General features: G+C 50.1%; 1 protein-coding gene across 4 annotated transcripts in view; it reads left to right on the top strand.

The window, feature by feature from the left end:
- Positions 1-13,104, top strand: part of FECH (ferrochelatase) — a 33,691-nt gene extending 20,587 nt beyond the window's left edge. For 2 of the 4 annotated variants that reach the window (XM_040985033.1, XM_040985032.1), the window contains exons 6-11: positions 706-812; positions 3,927-4,025; positions 7,365-7,472; positions 7,877-8,041; positions 11,386-11,445; positions 11,855-13,104. In XM_040985033.1, coding sequence (XP_040840967.1) covers positions 706-812; positions 3,927-4,025; positions 7,365-7,472; positions 7,877-8,041; positions 11,386-11,445; positions 11,855-11,989 — 674 coding nt within the window. In that variant the 3' untranslated portion in view covers positions 11,990-13,104. The remainder of the gene's footprint in view (positions 1-705; positions 813-3,926; positions 4,026-7,364; positions 7,473-7,876; positions 8,042-11,385; positions 11,446-11,854) is intronic. The other 2 variants (XM_040985035.1, XM_040985031.1) reach the window with 2 other exon arrangements.
- Positions 13,105-14,814: the final 1,710 nt, after the last annotated feature.

Raw genomic sequence — 14,814 nt, 5'->3', positions numbered from 1 at the left:
AGAGGGCTCAGTCACAGAGGGCTCAGTCACAGAGGGCTCAGTCACGGAGGGCTCAGTCACGGAGGGCTCAGTCACAGAGGGCTCAGTCACAGAGGGCCCATCACCAAGGGCTCAGTCACGGAGGGCTCAGTCACAGAGGGCTGGGAGGTTGGTTGCCTTACATGGAGGAGGTTTACCTCAAGATATTGAGAATGTCTCTTCCCCTAAAGTAATCCCTTCCGGCTATGGAATTGTGCATATACTGAGACTACAAGTTTGTACCACAAAGCCTCTGTGAAAAACTAACAGCATGATGACTTTGGGACAGAACAGTGGTGGTGTTAGCCAGCTCGCTGGGCTGGCAGCTGCCTTGTTTTCATGTCTTCGTCATCCCCTCCCCTCTCTGTCCTGGGACCATTTGCCTTCATGCTTAACATGCTCTCGGTTGTCACACTGGGTCCCTTCCAACAGTACCTGCTTCCCTCTCCCGAGCCAGTGGCCGGCCTGCTCCTCGCTCGGCGTGGCCGGCATCTGTGCACATCTGCCATGGATCACATCTTTGTAGGGTACCTGGGTCGATCTGTGTGCATTGTAAGCTATCAGTGGGATGCCACTGTCGCAGTGGAGGGGCCCTGGCCTACTCTGAACGTGTATCTGCTGCCTGTGTCGGACTTGTAAGCGGCCACCCCGGAATGCATCTGTTGAGTGGTCCCCTGTATGTTTCAGGCAGCAGCTTGAATGCCATCTACAGATACTACACTGGAACGGGCAAGAAGCCTGGCATGAGGTGGAGCACCATCGACAGGTGGCCCACACATCCCCTGCTCATCCAGGTGAGTCGGCAGCCGCCAGTGCTGTGGGCACGTCCCAGGTTTGTGACAGCCACTGTTCTTTTAACCTGAATGATGTAATAGAGGATTGTTTTTTGAAACAGTAGCAAATTCATGATTTTATTGCAAAGAGAAAATGAAGATGAAATGAGTTCACTCTTTCTTGAGATTAGTGCTGACAGTTTGTTGACAAGTCTCTTTTGAGAAGTTTTGTGTTTGGTCATGAACAGGTGCATGTTAGACTGTGCATGGTGTTCCAGTGTGTATTCACAGCCTGAACGACCTGCAGATGAATTCAGTGCCCCATTTTCTCACTCCTGCAAAGTGGCAGAAGCTTTTTGTTTTGTTTTGTTTTTAATGTTTTAATTTAAGGCATCTATATATTCTGAGACATGAAAGTAAATATAAAAATTCAATTGAGAAAGTTTCATAGACTTGAATTGTAATTTCCACAACAACAACTTGTTCTGTGAATAGTATATGCAAATTCAGCACATGAGTTTAGGAGAATCCATCTTAGAGCCAGCAGTTTCACTGTTACTTTATTCTTCTCTGCCTTTCAGTTACGAGAGTGCAGTTGGTAAAACAGTACCCTAAATCCTGCAGATGGAGTTTTGTTCCCTCAGTTACCTGAGGGAGGAGAATCATTAAGTGACTTATTTCCACCCAGGCTGCTTTTCCTCCTTGGGCGTCCGCTGACCCGGGGTTGCTGAACGGCGCCGGCCACTAGATGGCGCTGGACGTCATGAAAACCAGGCCCGCTCTCCCCGGCGTGGCCGGCGAGGGAAGGGTTAACACCCCGCCTCGAAATCCAGTGTTAGGTTAAAAAGTGGAAAGGCCGGAGCTGACTTTACGCATGGGTGTGGCTGTGCACCCTGCATCCCTCACTCCCCCCACTTTCTCGGGGCCAGCCCCCTGCGGCCACCTGCAGCCCCCCGCATCCCGGCGGCCGACATGTGGTAGCGGGCGCTCAGGGTCTGCACAGCATCTGCCTGCCCTGATGGAGTGAGTAATTAGATTTGCATTAAAATTCAGCCCTTTGAAAAGGGGGGAAAGCCGAAAGATGGAAAGGTCTCTTAACTGAGGAAGTCTCTGTTCATGAAATGAAAGGGAAGTTGCGAGGCGTTTGTCCGCCCTCCTGGCCGGTGATTGAAGGCTCTGAGAGGCGCGGGGCCTTTCATTCCGCAGAGGGACTGCAGTCCTGCAGATGGGCCGGAGGGGATGGACGTGGCCCTGCCTGGTGTGCACCGGAGGGAGCTGGGACAGCTGGAGCCGGCCAGGGGCTGTGGCCACCTTGCGCTCCAACAAAGGGGGAAACTCGCGGCTCTACCTAAGATAGGGCTTTTTGTTTTGTTTTGTTTTCTTAAATATGCAACAATAAAACTCTAAATCACAACTACAAATGCAGTTTTGAAGTAAGCACCAACCAGAGATTGCTGTGACACTGTCCAGCTCCCGGCCTAACTGGAGCCAAGTTCCCTCCCGGGCTCCTGCACTGGCTTGGCCTCCTCACTCTGCACCAGGCATCCCACGTGTGTTGGTCTCTAAGGCTGTCGGCACATTTCAAATTCTGAACAGGGATCATCACTCAGCTGCATCATGGGGCCTACGGCGTTTTATTTAGCGCCGTTCAAGGCTTCTGGGACAATAAGTACTGTTTTGTTGCTTGCCACAGTGTGACCAATGATAGGCCAATCACAAGGCAAATTCTGGTGGTTCTGATAAATTAGCCTTTGTAGTTAAACAGCGTCTTGGTCTTCAGGAGCAGCTTCAGACCAGTGTAAGGCGCTGCAGTGTTAGTGTTCTGTGCACACCCCGTGTGTACACATGTGTGGAAACGTGCAGGCTTTTGCCTGAGCCTTTTAAGAGCACTGTAAACATCTCACCCAATGGAGTATCACCACGTGGACCCCAGAGGGTGTTTTTTTTGTTTTTTTTTTAGGCTTATTTATTTTTATTGGAAAAGTGGATATACAGAGACAAGGAGAGACAGAGAAGATCTTCAGTCCATTGATTCACTCCCAAAGCAGCCGCAATGGCCAGAGTTGCGCGATCCAAAGCCAGGAGCCCAGAGCCTCTTCCGGGTCTCCCACATGGGTGCAGGGTTCCAAGGCTTTGGGTCATCCTTGACTGCTTTCCCAGGCCACAAGCAGGGAGCTGGATTTGAACTGGCATCCATATGGGATCCCTGTGGATGCAAGGCGAGGACTTTAGGCACTAGGCCATGGCGCTAGGCCCAAGTGTGTATTTATTAAGATCAGGGTTATTCTGTCATGGAACCACCATGCAACACTCAGCTTTGGAAAACAGCGTCAGTGCTGACTTGTGTCCCATTGGTGCTGCTCCTCCGGCCTGTTAAGTGACCCGTCCCCCTAGCGCTTTCCTTAGGAGTCCAGTGGCAGAGAAGGATGAAGTGTGAGATGAAAGGAAGCCCCTTCAGATCTGGCATTTCAGCACCTAGCCGCGTGCACTGCAGAGCACCAAGTAGACAGAGGGGGCGAGCCGGTCTGGTGGACAGAGGTTTGCAGTTGCAGATCAGATGGGACTGCCTGGCCTGGAGCCCCAACATCTCCCCCTCCCCCAGCTCTGTGAATCAGATGGGGGTCAGAGAGCCTGCCATGCTCTGTCGGGACCGACTCGGGGAGGGTGCTGGACCCCCCGAGCACGTTCTTGGTCTCCTGCCATCCCGGGCTCACATCTTTCAGAGGGCTGTGCCCAAGAGCAGCCTGCAAGGGATTCACACAGACCCTGGGCGCCGTTTTCCTGCTTGCACAGCACACCCCAGGCCTCGCCACAGCCTCTGCTTCCCATCTGGAAGTGTGCACTCCTGCCCGTCCCAGGGGAAACGCAGCCACAGCCATCATTTGCACCGAGCCATTAGCCAGCGTTAGAAGTTTCCCGTCAAATTCCCCAGGCCCCCCACACCGACACTGTTGGGCTCCAGTCTGGTGGTGAGCCAAGGCAGACAGGCAGTACCACTGGCAGTGTTGAGAAGAGCGGGTTCTGGGGTCTGAGGGTCCTGCTGAGGTTTCAGGGGCAGCTCTTTTCTCTTTCTAAGACTTCTCCCATTCCTTCCTTCCCGTTACCCACTCCTCTGCTCTCGGGGGTTTCCCACAGTGCTTTGCAGACCACATTCTGAAGGAGCTGGACCACTTTCCCCCAGAGAAGCAAAGCGAGGTGGTCATTCTGTTCTCTGCGCACTCCCTGCCCATGTCGGTAAGTCAGAGCGTGGCCACGTGGCCTGCTGGGAGGGGACTGCGAGGGGACTGGGCAGGGGCGTGGCTTAGGGAGCTCAGCTCCCCCATGTACCCCAAGCCCTTGAAGGGGTGAACTCTGAATTTCCAGGCCTGCCCCGTGCTGCCTAGACTCTGTTTACTTCTTGAATCCTGTTTTATTGCAAATTGCCTTTTTATTTTTCTTACTTAATGACAAGTTGAAGATGCATTCATTAAATAAGAGTTTTGGGGGCCGGGTGCTGTGGTACAATGGGCTAAGCTGCCACCTGCACTGCCAGCATCCCATATACATGCTGGTTCAGGGCCCGGCTGCTCCAGTCCCCATCTTGCTCCCTGCTACTGCACCTGAGAAAGCAGCAGAGGGTGGACCAAGTGCTTGGGTCCTTGTCACCCACGAGGGAGACCCAAAGAAGCTCTTGGCTCCTGGTTGTGGCCCGGCCCAGCCCTGGCTATTGGAGCTATTTGGGGAGTGAACCAGCAGATAGAAGATTCTCTCTCTTTCTCCCATTTTTGTATCTTCCTTTCTTTGTGTAACTTTTTTTAAACAAATAAATGAACAATCCTTTAAAAAAAGTATTTATATGCTTGCAATGAAAGAATCTCAGCTGATCTTGAACTGTGGCAATGCAGCAAGATAGAGGAATCCACCCTAAGGGGAAGGTTTGGGGAGGGGTGGGGGGAATCCCAGTACCTATAAAACTGTGTCACATAATGCAATGTAATTAATTTTTAAAAAGTATTTATATAACAGAGGAAACTTTGAAGTCAAGGAGCTGATTATCTGAAGGTGGTGCCTGCCTGCCTGCCCTGTTGGTGCCCGGGCTGCTGGCTGTGGTGTGGATGTGGGATCCCCAGTCACACCAAGCTCTTCGTCCCCTCCTCATCCTCAGGCGTCAATGGTAGCTGTTTAAAATCCACATTCAAGCGAGGCATTCACCTGTGGGCAGTGAATGTAGGGTGTACCCAGTTGTGGTGGGCCTGTTCCTTATAAGACTGCCTCTGCCTGTTGCATCATGGTGCTGTGTGATATGAGAAGACACACACTGTTTGAGTAACCAGTTCTGTCAGCTTGCTGCTGGACTTCATGAAGGTTTTAGTGCCATTGAGAATAGCATCAACTAGGACTTCAGGTCCCCTCTGCTCCCTGCTCCTTACCGCCACCTAGTGGTGGTCACTGGGAGCAAGCTCTTCGTGCTTCCCTCTTCTGGCATCTTAACTATGCAGGCAGTGGCTGAGCAAGTAGGTGAACCTGGCGCAACTCTCTCCTGGGAGCCTGCATGTTTCACTTCAGCAGGTTCCTATCTCCCGTTTTTGGTGGTCAGCACATCCTCCTTCGATCTGGTCCTCCTCCTGTTCCTGCCAGGCCCTATGTGTGGTGCTCCTCAGTGGGGCAGGGGCAGCTGCAGAGGCTTCACGGGGAGGTCCTGGCGCCCCCTTGCCCGGGCCCACCCTTGGCCTCCAGCCCCTTCCTGCCTCAGGCCTGAGCATGCTGCTCCAGTGCGACCGGAGGGCAGCGAGCTCACTTGGCGTGGGGAGGAAGAAGACGGACCCAGCTCACTCTTCCCCCCCATGTTCACTTCTAGTGATTTCTGACATTTTTATTTTGAAATCACTTCCAAAAATGTATTTATTTATTTGGAAGGCAAAGCGAAAGATACAGGGAAGAGAGAGACTAAGAAAGAGAGATCTTCCATCTACTGGTTCATTCCCTAAATAACAATAGTAGGGCTGGGCCAGGCCAAAACCAGAAGCCAGTAGCTTCACTCGGGTCTCCAACATGGGCACGTGGACCTGAGCATTGGGCCATGTTCTGCTTTCCCAGGAGTATTAGCAAGGAACTGGACAGTAAGTATAGGAGCTGGGACTTGAACCAGTGTCCAAAGGGATGCCGGCACTCCATGCCCCGAAGATGACTTATAGACGGAGTATAAAGTGCTTTCCTGCCCACTCTGCCACCTTACCTAAGTTTAGCACAGTTATCCCAAAGAAGGGAAAGCTAGTACAGTCCTCTTGGCTAACTCCCAGCCTGTCTGTGGAGTTCACTCATTTTCCCACCCAAGTCCCTCCTCCCTTCCCGATTCCAGCTCAGGGGCCCACAGTTTGGCCATCTGGGCCTCCTCGGCCATCCTTGCTCCTCTTGGTCTTGCCATGGCGATCTGTCCAGTGTCGATGGTCTCACATCTCTGTGTGCCCCTGAGCAGTGTCTGCATGCAATGAGCCTGCTGCAGCATGTTCTCAGCTCAGCAGCACAGGTTATGGGCCCACTTGGCTGGGACCCCAGAGCTTGTGTTGAAAGTGGAAATGGCTGGATTTACCCATTTTAAAATGACTGTTTTTCTTCTCTTAGTCAAAAGTATATTGAGGGAGACCCTCTGAAACCAGGCAAACGTTTTATTATTACTCAAGCTCTTCCCACTGATTTTGGCATCCTTTTGGGGTCTTAGTAATGATTCTAATTGTGCTTCCAAACGGCAACTTTCAGTTCCTGCCTGCCTTGTGTATCTGTGTGTCGAATGGCTTCTTAACTGACCACTGGCACTAGCAGGGTAGTTTGTCAGTACTCACTTAAGTGACACTTATTAGGCACCTGCTGTGTTCTAACATCTGCTAAATTGTACCCACTCCCATAGGATACAGAAATGACAAAACAGAAGAAAATCTTAGTCCTTGGTGAGCAGGCAGAAAAGGTGACAAGCATAAGAAATTAGCGTGGAAGATTAGGAGGTAGTAGAGAAACTGGAGCAGCGTGAGGGCCCTACTGAATACTGAAGCAAAGTACAGCCTGTCGTGTTTGCTTCCTCTCAGGAATGAGACTCTCGCACCCCCTGGCATGTCGTGTTTGCCCACACGCACTGCTGTGGGGAGAGCGCAGAGCCACAGGTTGTAGAAGACAGGTCATGATGCTGTAGCCAAGCTCTGGGCCTCCTCTTGCCCCCGCAGGGTTTACCTTAAACTCGGCAGTTCTGTACCGCAGTCAGCCGGCCGCCCACGGGACACCCAGGGGCCATTCCCATCCCATGCTGGGAAGTCTTCCCACAGGCAGGAGGTTCAGGGAGAGGTTGACATCCTGGCGGCAGGCCTCAGTCTGCCACAGACAGCAATGGCACGTGGACTCCGCTCCTCCTTAGGACTTGAGAGACGAGGGAGTGCCATGTTTTCCTTCAGCCAGTGAAGAAATGGAGCTAGGACACTTGGCTTTGGGCTGGGGTCATATTGTTCCTCATATGGGAGGATCCCACATCAGCACACACACACACACAAGGCTTCAGGAGCCCCTCCCGGTGCTGGCCACTGAATACCCATTGCTTCTCTGTTGCAGGTGGTCAACCGAGGGGACCCCTACCCTCAGGAGGTGGGTGCCACTGTGCACAGAGTCATGGAAAGGCTGGGTTACTCCAACCCCTACCGGCTGGTTTGGCAGTCCAAGGTAGGTGACTCCCCCACGTCTGCCACCAGCCAGCTCCCTCAGAAAGCCCATTGGAGGACTTGGTTGTAAAGTCGTTGGATTCAGCTCTCCTGGCACACAGGCTGTTCTGTAGCCTGATTGTTTGCCGTGGGCAGAAAGCACTCTGCCATCAGGTCAGGTGGAAGGGGAAATCAAGTGATCAGTTGGGCTCCAGTGGTTTAAGATTTCATTTTCAGTTGTAATGCCAGAAGCCATTACTTATTTGTATTTGAGCCATCTTCTGCAAGATGTTAGAACCCAACCAAGTGGGTGCAAGCGTGGCTGCTGTCCCTGCTGGGCTCGTGTGCATGCGTAGTGGAGGGCAGTGGTGAGCAGAAGGCTTTCTGCGAGAATAGTCCATTGACACCAGCATTCTCCTTTCCTAGGTGGGTCCCATGTCCTGGCTGGGGCCTCAAACAGACGAGACCATCAAAGGGTTGTGTGAGCGGGGGAGGAAGAACATCCTTCTGGTCCCCATAGCCTTTACCAGTGACCACATCGAAACACTGTACGAGCTGGACATCGAATACTCGCAGGTGCTAGCCAGTGAGGTGAGTGCACCTGTCTGGCTTGTTTAAAAGGACGTTTCCTCTGCAGCTATCCGATGGTATCATTCCCAGACGTCGTTTACTGTATGTGTGTGTCCTGTGTCCTTGTCTGTGTAATAGTCTTTGGTGATAATCTCAGCCCATCTCAGCAGTGGGACGGACGTTTGCCCCTCTGGGTCACTCTGGTCAGCAAGGGACATTTACACTTCTGGATCACCCTGGTCAGCATCATAGTGTGTTGTTTGCATCACTGTGATGCCTGGATGTAGCAATGCCTACATTCCTTTAAGGCAAGACTGGGCCTCATCAGTTTGGAGACAAAACATTTTGTCCTGTCTCCTTTTCTTTGCCTAAGTTGAGCGTGTCCCCTTTTCCTTAGGACTATTCCACTGCTCCTCTTTGGGTCAAGGCAGATAGGAGGCATTGTCATTTAGGAGAAGAGCACGGGATGAACACGGAAGTGGCGTGTGATGATTTCCTTGACCTATTTTACGCACTCACTTAATGAGCTGCTTACAACCGTGTGGTGATCAATCTAGTTATTGAAGTCACAGACACCATATCCTGGGTGTCTTGTAATGCAGGATGGATGCGGATTCTCAGAGAGACTAGAGGAAAACTACTGCTCACCTCTCAGGGCCTCTGGGGGTCAGTCTGAAATCTGTGTCCCATTTGCAGCTTTGTGTCTGTGTCAGTATGTCTGTCTCATCTATCAGGATTCCTGGCTTGGATCTTTCCAAACATGATGATAGAAGCCTGGCCTCAGAGAATGCTGTATCCTCTCTGGGACAGGGTGGCAGGTGCAAGATAAAGGGGGGAGACAGTGGATGGGAGGTGCAAGTGAGGCAGTCTCCAACCTCCAAGTCTGTGTGTGCACACCAGTTATCAATCAGACAGTGAGGAAGTTGGGGAGTCCTGAAATTACTTGTTGGTGGGTCTGATGAAGGGTTTGCAGGCCTGTTGTAATTGGCTACGGTGAGGTTACAGTGATGCCTCCGGGTTTCACTTAATGATGCCTGCTGTATCCCATCCTGACCTTGGCTAAGTGAGCTTGCTGAGACTTCAGTGAAACTCCATACCAGTGCTTGGGAGATGAAGTGTTGTCTGTCCTGAGTGACAGTGCACATTCATCCATCTTACTGTGCCCAGGTCATTCTTGAGCAGTCAAAGCAAGTATTAGTGATGAATAAATTAATCCACATAGCAAAGAAAACCACCCAGCCACAATCTATTTTATTATTTTAATGGGAGACTGTAGTGTGTTTAAAACTGCTGCTGAACTCTAAAAAGTTCTTTGATTTCCTCCTCCCCTATAGAAAAAATGTATTACTTTTTGATCATGAAAACAATAAAGATCTTAGCCAGTTCAGAAGATAGCAGACACCCAGGAGCTTACCCTTAGAGCTAACATCTGTGAAGGTTTTGGTAAAAATAGATCTTATCTCGCCAAATGTGTGTCTATTTTAATAGAAATGGGATTGTCACACCTGTGTAACAAAATGATGTTTTTAAAAAGATTTTTCATTTTCCACAATGGCTGGAGCTAGACCATCCTGAAGCCGGGAGCTTCTCTTGGGTCTCCCACATTTGGGCACTTGGCCCATGCTTTGCTGCTTTTCTAGGCCAGAAGCAGGAGGCTGGAGCAGAATTGGAGCAAATGGGACTCAAACTGGAGCTCCTCAGCTGGTGGCGTGGGTAAAGGATCAGCTTGATACGCCACAGCACTGGGCCCTACAAAATGATATTTTATCCATGATGTTTTGCAGTCTTTTTTTTTAAGATTTATTTATTTTCATTGGAAAGTCAGATTTACAGAGAGAAGGAAAGACAGAGAGAAAGATCTCCCATCCACTGGTTCACTCCCCAAATGACCACAGTGGCCAGAGCTGAGCCTGTCCGAAGCCAGGAACCAGGAGCATCTTCTGGGTCTCCCACGCAGGTGCAGGGTCCCAAGGCTTTGGCCTGTCCTCGACTGCTTTCCCAGGCCACAGGCAGAGAGAAGGGAAGTGGAGCAGTCGGTATTAGAACTGGCACCCATATGGGAATTCAGTGCATGTAAGGCAAGTACTTTGACCCACTAGGCCAGGCCCCTTTTATTCTTTCTTAAAGATGCACAATGGATCCTAATCAATAAATGCACTTGGATCTACATGATGATTTAAAAAAGCATGACTCATGTATGTTTAAGATATTTCCAATTTTTAAGATTATTTTTAGTTGATATATAGAAATGGTAGAGTTGTGTGACGTTTCCCACATGCATAGACTACGTAAAGCCCATCAGGATAGCTGTCTCTTCAGATTTGTAGCATTTCTGCATAGCAAGAACATTCGGAGTCCTTTTAGAGAAACAGGCAGTGCATTCTCCTTGTCTGTGTGCCCCCAGAGAAGAGCCCACTGAGGGGGCTGTCATCACTGTGTTCCAACTGCTTCATCTGGGCGGATTCGCAGGAGTGTAGTGTCATGTTCACTGCCCTGCCCCAGAGTGCCTCTAGCAGTGTACTGGTCAGTGTTGGACAGGACCCCGTGCCAACACTGGGGGTCTTGTTGTGACTAACGCTTCTGTGACTGTTGGAATCCAGCCTCGTCCTTAGTTGAGACCCAAGGTTTGGCTGAACCTCAGCCTTGTGCCTGCCAGGTATGCACGCCCCCTGATGTTAGTGCTAATTGGCAAGAAAGGAAGAGGCCAGATCCTAACTACCTGCATAATTGTAGTTAGACAGTTTTTACTTATTCACATGATAGTTAACTTGATATTTTTAGAGAATGGAAGGTACTGAAATGATCCTCAGGTTTTTACCAAATTTTTTTCTTACATTTTTCTCTGTTAGAAAACAGTTAACAACCCACCTCTGAATTGGATCCATTCGAAGTTCAATATACATTTGATGATCCACAGATTAATTTACTTCACTTCGCACTTGGGAATTAAAGCAAGTAGGAAAGCTGGCTTAATTAAGGCAGTATTCTACCTAGAGTCCGGACAGGTGTATTCCAGAAGAGTCAACTGAAGAACAGTGCTGGGCAGATTTAAATGACTTGAGGATTCCATCAAATACTGCCTAGAAGCAGACCAGGCATGGGCAGGTCAGGGGCCAGGGGAAGGCCACAGAAGCTGGGCCAGCAGCTGCCGGTCAGCGGGCAGTCCAGTGCTCTGGGCTGGCCGAGCCTTGTCCTTGGAGAACATTCTGTGAACATCGAAGCCAGCCTTGACTTGTGTGAATGTGTTGGTGTGTGTTGGGGTTTTTGTAGTATTTTCTCTAGGAAAAAATAAATAAATAAGAACCACAAAACAAAAAGAAAATAACGTGTGTCTTGTTTTTCCTCCCTTTTCTCATTTGATTCAGTGTGGAGTGGAAAACATCAGAAGAGCAGAGTCTCTTAATGGAAATCCGCTGTTCTCCAAGGTACCTCTGGTGCTACAACCGTTTTAGTAGAACACGCCAGCGAGTAATCCTCTGAGAAGCTCCTGCGGAATATTGGTTTTCTCTTATATGAGAACATTTGGAGTTCCAATTAATTACAAAAATAAAATCGAATTCCTCATCTGCGCTCTCTGTTTCCTTTTGAGAGCCCCTATTTTCTTATTTCTACCCACCTGTAACTCGGTCTGATTTAAAATCTGCTTCTCAGAGGAGAGGCTGAGTGGGTGAACAGGGGGATCCTGTCTCCCAAATGCCTCTGAACTTTGTCCAGGCTGAAGATTCTCGGGAAGGCCAGACTCAGTGGAAAGCTTCCCAGCTGTGGCAGGCAGTGCTGAGGGCGGGTCGGGGCAGCCACCCCTGGCCTCTGATGCGCTTCTGCTCTGTCTTCCAGGCCCTGGCTGACTTGGTGCATGCGCACATGCAGTCCAACGAGCTGTGCTCCAAGCAGTTGACCCTGGGCTGCCCACTCTGCGTGAATCCCATCTGCAGAGAGACCAAGGCCTTCTTCACCAACCAGCAGCTGTGACCCTGTTGACCGGGGCCCTTTCCACATATCACGGAAGTGTTACCTGCACAACATGGAAGTCACGTGACATGTGCCGGGGGGGGTCCAAAGAAAGTTCACGGGAAATGTCTGTTACAAAACTATGCATAGGATTCTGAGCCTTGTCTTTGTTCCAAAGCAAACCCAATTCCCTTTTTCCATGGGGTGCCCTCACCCATTTCTAGAGGGACTGACTCTGAAATTGTTACTGAAGGGTTCCGGGTTTTGTCATTCTCCCCAGGAAGCCTTTGTGTTCCCTCCCTTTGGGAATAGTTACTCCTTTGAAGTGGAAAGAATTATCCTCTGCCCAACACGCCTATCTTAAATACAAATTTTACTCTTTTGATCCTAAACCACCTGCCCAGAGAGTGCTCTATGTGGGCTATTAGTGTGACTGGGATCTGTTTATAGCCATGTACAGCTAGTTGTACTCTTAGGAGCGAATGTAACTGGGTTTATGAAATGTAGCTTGACAAAGAACCTAATGGATCTTGTCCTAGGCCCAGGACAGATGGAAGCTGGGATATTCATTGGTCAAGTTGGCACCCCTTCCTCACCCTAGAATGGAATCAAGTACAGAGTTTAGAGGCATTCTGTGGCTGTGCTGGCATGTGAGGCTGGTCACCATGCTGGCCGCTCATGCCTTGGTGGAAGTCCAGTGTCCAGCGATGGGGGCTTCCATCAGCATTTCCCATCCCCAACAACAGCATTGTTGGGAAACACTCCACAGAGGACTTGGCCTCCCAGTCCTGGCAGCCTTTCCAGCCAGTGACTTCTAGATCTGACTGCCTTGTCTCATTTCTGCACATTGGTTCATGAATTATCTTATGGCATCAACTACATTTTGTAACCTTGAATTCTTTGTTTATACATTTTCATTATGAAGATTACACAGCCATATGGCAGAACATTTAAGAAATCCAGAACAGAAATACAACTATTCAAATGCAAGTCTTTGCATTACTGGGTTTCCTGTGAGTTTTTCCCTGTGGCTATTTTCAATGTCATTATCACCTTCTAACAAATGTAAAAATAATCCCAGATCAGAATTCAATCTTCTATATTTGGATTTAAATGGATTAAAAGTCTCTGACGGATCCGTGATGCATTTGTAATGATCTCTTTCATACGAGCCATGAAACTTTGTTCTTCCAACGAGCATTTCTTTGATTCTGTGTTTTTGAAAAGCGTGTTTGTAAAGTGGAAGAGTCAGGGGATTCAGAGGTGTTCGATACTCAGGATTTACCATTGATAATATTATGAAATCGTTAAGGTGTGTTAGCCAGTCTTACTCATGCTGTCTGTCCCCGAGCCTGGTTCCTTGGGGGTCAGGAACCGCATCGTGTGAGCCGTCACCACCACTTCCCGGGGTCTGTGGGAGCCGGAGCTTGGAGTGCCACGCAGGCACGCTGGTGCAGATGAGGGTGTCATAGCTAATGCCGCGAGCACTAGGCTAAATGACCTCCCTCTGTCAACATGACTAAGTAGAAGGAATTTACTTGTGCAAGACAGGAAGTGTGTCATCTGCTTGGGTTGATAGTTTGCCTATATTTATCAGTGCCTTTCCGACTGGCTCACATATACATTGCATCCCTGTCCCCTATTGGCTTTTCTATTAGGTTATATTTCTAGATACAAGGCACAGGTACTCTAGAATTGAACTCTGCTTTCCAAACCCTTTGTGGGAATTAGGCTCAGAGGAGATGGAGGGTCCAGGTAATGCTGGAGGGCAGGTTCTCTAGCAGCCTTTCCCTCCTGTGGACACTCGTTGCCGGACTGTGGCGCTTCAGCCCTTTGCGCTATGGCCATGTTGCAGGTGAGTCCAGCTCAGGAGCCCCTGCTAGCGTTTTTGAAGCCCCCCATGTGCTATGGGAACTGAGAGTTGGCAGTGACTGGGCCACCTGGAGTGTTATGTTCTGATGGATACAGAGTCAGGAGTACAGACCCCACCCATGTGCTTGTTGCTGTAGGAAGCTTTATGCTTGACTGCAGAGGGGTCCTACAGGAGCATCTGGCAGGAGAGACTCTTCTCAGAGCTAACAGTGTTTGAGAAGTGTTTTGCTGCATGTCCACCATCACTTGTTCTGTATGGACAAGCTGGTTAGCTAGTATTCACGGCAGAGTCGGCATAGACAACGGAGCTTTGAATCCTCCAGGCTGTCCACCTCACCCCTGTCCGATGCCAGGGACCATCCACAGTCCTTCAGTGATGTGAAGTCATTGGCGCTTCCGGTTGGTATGAAAAACAGACCTGTTTCTTCTTCTGACTTTGTTTTAGGCAAAATACACAGACATGGAGGTCACGTAGCACGGTGGTTGTTGCATTCACTTTCCTCATCTATTCTGTGCTCATCGATTAATCAGCTCCTAAGTAGAAGCCATGGCCTGTTGGGAAAACCTTGCTCCGTGTGATGCCATGGTTGCTTACCCAAACTCTGACTCTTAAGGGGCAGAGGACAGGCCCCTCCTCCACCTGGCTGGGGCCAGTAGTGAGACCTGCAGCCTGCCCAGGCTGGGCAGCTGGTCACCTGGTACCCACAGACTTGCAGCATGGCTGTTTCTCCCTGCATGGGGTGGGAAGGGCGCGGAAGGTGAGGGAGGTAGGGGTGCAGGTGGAACCCCCTTGGCAGTTGCAGCTGGGACAGAATTGTAGCTAACAGCCATAAGGACAGGAGGCCGTGTGTGTGTGTGGGGGGGGTGCGTGTCCCAGCTTCTCTCACCACCTGCCTCACCGGAAAGTCCTCCTCTGTGAGAATCCTGAGGATGCCACAGGGATGTGCTTCCCAAGTGGTGGGCATGGGAAACTT

Source organism: Ochotona curzoniae, unplaced genomic scaffold (assembly GCF_017591425.1).
Source record: "Ochotona curzoniae isolate NIBS_2020 unplaced genomic scaffold, NIBS_Ocur_1.0 contig_43, whole genome shotgun sequence".
Taxonomy (NCBI): domain Eukaryota; kingdom Metazoa; phylum Chordata; class Mammalia; order Lagomorpha; family Ochotonidae; genus Ochotona; species Ochotona curzoniae.
Note: the sequence above shows the minus strand (reverse complement) of the source record. Positions and strands in the feature narration are given on the sequence as shown.